General features: G+C 46.9%; 1 protein-coding gene across 1 annotated transcript in view; it reads right to left on the reverse strand.

Annotated features, from left to right (window-relative positions):
• Positions 1-900: 900 nt before the first annotated feature.
• Positions 901-1,166, reverse strand: part of LOC105518341 — a 32,642-nt gene continuing 32,376 nt past the window's right edge. The window contains 2 exon segments of the mRNA XM_011951312.1: positions 901-1,051; positions 1,111-1,166. The exon segment at positions 1,111-1,166 is cut by the window's right edge and continues 12 nt beyond it. Coding sequence (XP_011806702.1) covers positions 901-1,051; positions 1,111-1,166 — 207 coding nt within the window.

The following is a 1,166-nucleotide window of genomic DNA, read 5'->3' on the forward strand; positions in this document are numbered from 1 at the left end:
GCACAAAGATTGAGAACCCTGGCTATTTACCAAAGGGTTGCCAAGATCAAAGTCTTGTCTTTATGGAAATCCCCTGATATTTTACTAGTCAGATGGAACCTTATGGGAAAGCAAGCACCTGAGGGGAGATGGAGACTGGAGCTTGAAATTATAATTGCACCTCCAAACATATGGACAAGCCTGCTAACATTCTTGGGATGGCTAGAACAGCTTGGGAACACTGTTCAGGAACTATAATTATCAAGAATATTTCAGGAAGGCTGGGCACGGTGGCTCACGTCTGTAATCCCAGCACTTTGGGAGGCAGGGGTGGGTGAATTGCTTGAGCTCAGGAGTTTGAGGCCAGCCTGTGCAACAAGGCAAGACCCTGTCTCTACCAAATAGGTAAAAAAAATAGCCAGGAGTAGTGGCATGCATCTGTGGTCTCAGCTACTCAGGAGGCTGAGGTGGGAGGGTCATTTGACTCTGGGTTGTAGGTTGTGGTGAGCTGAGATCATGCCACTACACTCTAGCTTGGGTGACAGAACAAGGGACCCTGTCTCAAAAAATGTATATATTTCAGGAAAGATAAGATGTCCCATTTTAAAGAAGGAGATCTGTTAAATGGATCTGTACATGTGCTGCAGTAGTGGAAGAGAGTCTGCCATAATCTCTTCACTCTCTCCATTCTGGCCTGCTTTGAGTATACCAGCTTGCAGATGCCAGTCCAGGCCAGAGGGACTGAGGTGAGGACAGGAACAGAACAAATTACCTGACCCACACCAGGGACCTGTACTTAAGACTTGATCCCAGAGCTGTGTTCAGCCTAATCACTTTTTTAAAGTGAATCTTCAGGGCCTGCCTGCAGAGAATAACATCTCTCAGTTTAGACAGAGGTGTTGAGCATGTAGAATGTAGGAGCTACTGAGAGATTAATGGAGCTTTATTTTTCTTATCAAAGGAGCACTCACTGGCTATATCCAGAGCAGAGGGGTCTTCCTGTGCATCAAAGAGGAAGACATTGCTGCTGGGAAGCTGGTGGGAGTCTTGGCGGCTGGAATGAGTCAAATACTGTTCATCTAGTGAGTCCTCCAGGACTTCATCCATTTCTTCCTCCTGGGCCTCCCTCCTGAACCTGGTGGAATAGGCAAGACAAGGAATTAAACCAAGGCAGCCTGGAACCACAG

Source organism: Colobus angolensis, unplaced genomic scaffold (genome assembly GCF_000951035.1).
Source record: "Colobus angolensis palliatus isolate OR3802 unplaced genomic scaffold, Cang.pa_1.0 Scaffold317, whole genome shotgun sequence".
NCBI lineage: Eukaryota > Metazoa > Chordata > Mammalia > Primates > Cercopithecidae > Colobus > Colobus angolensis.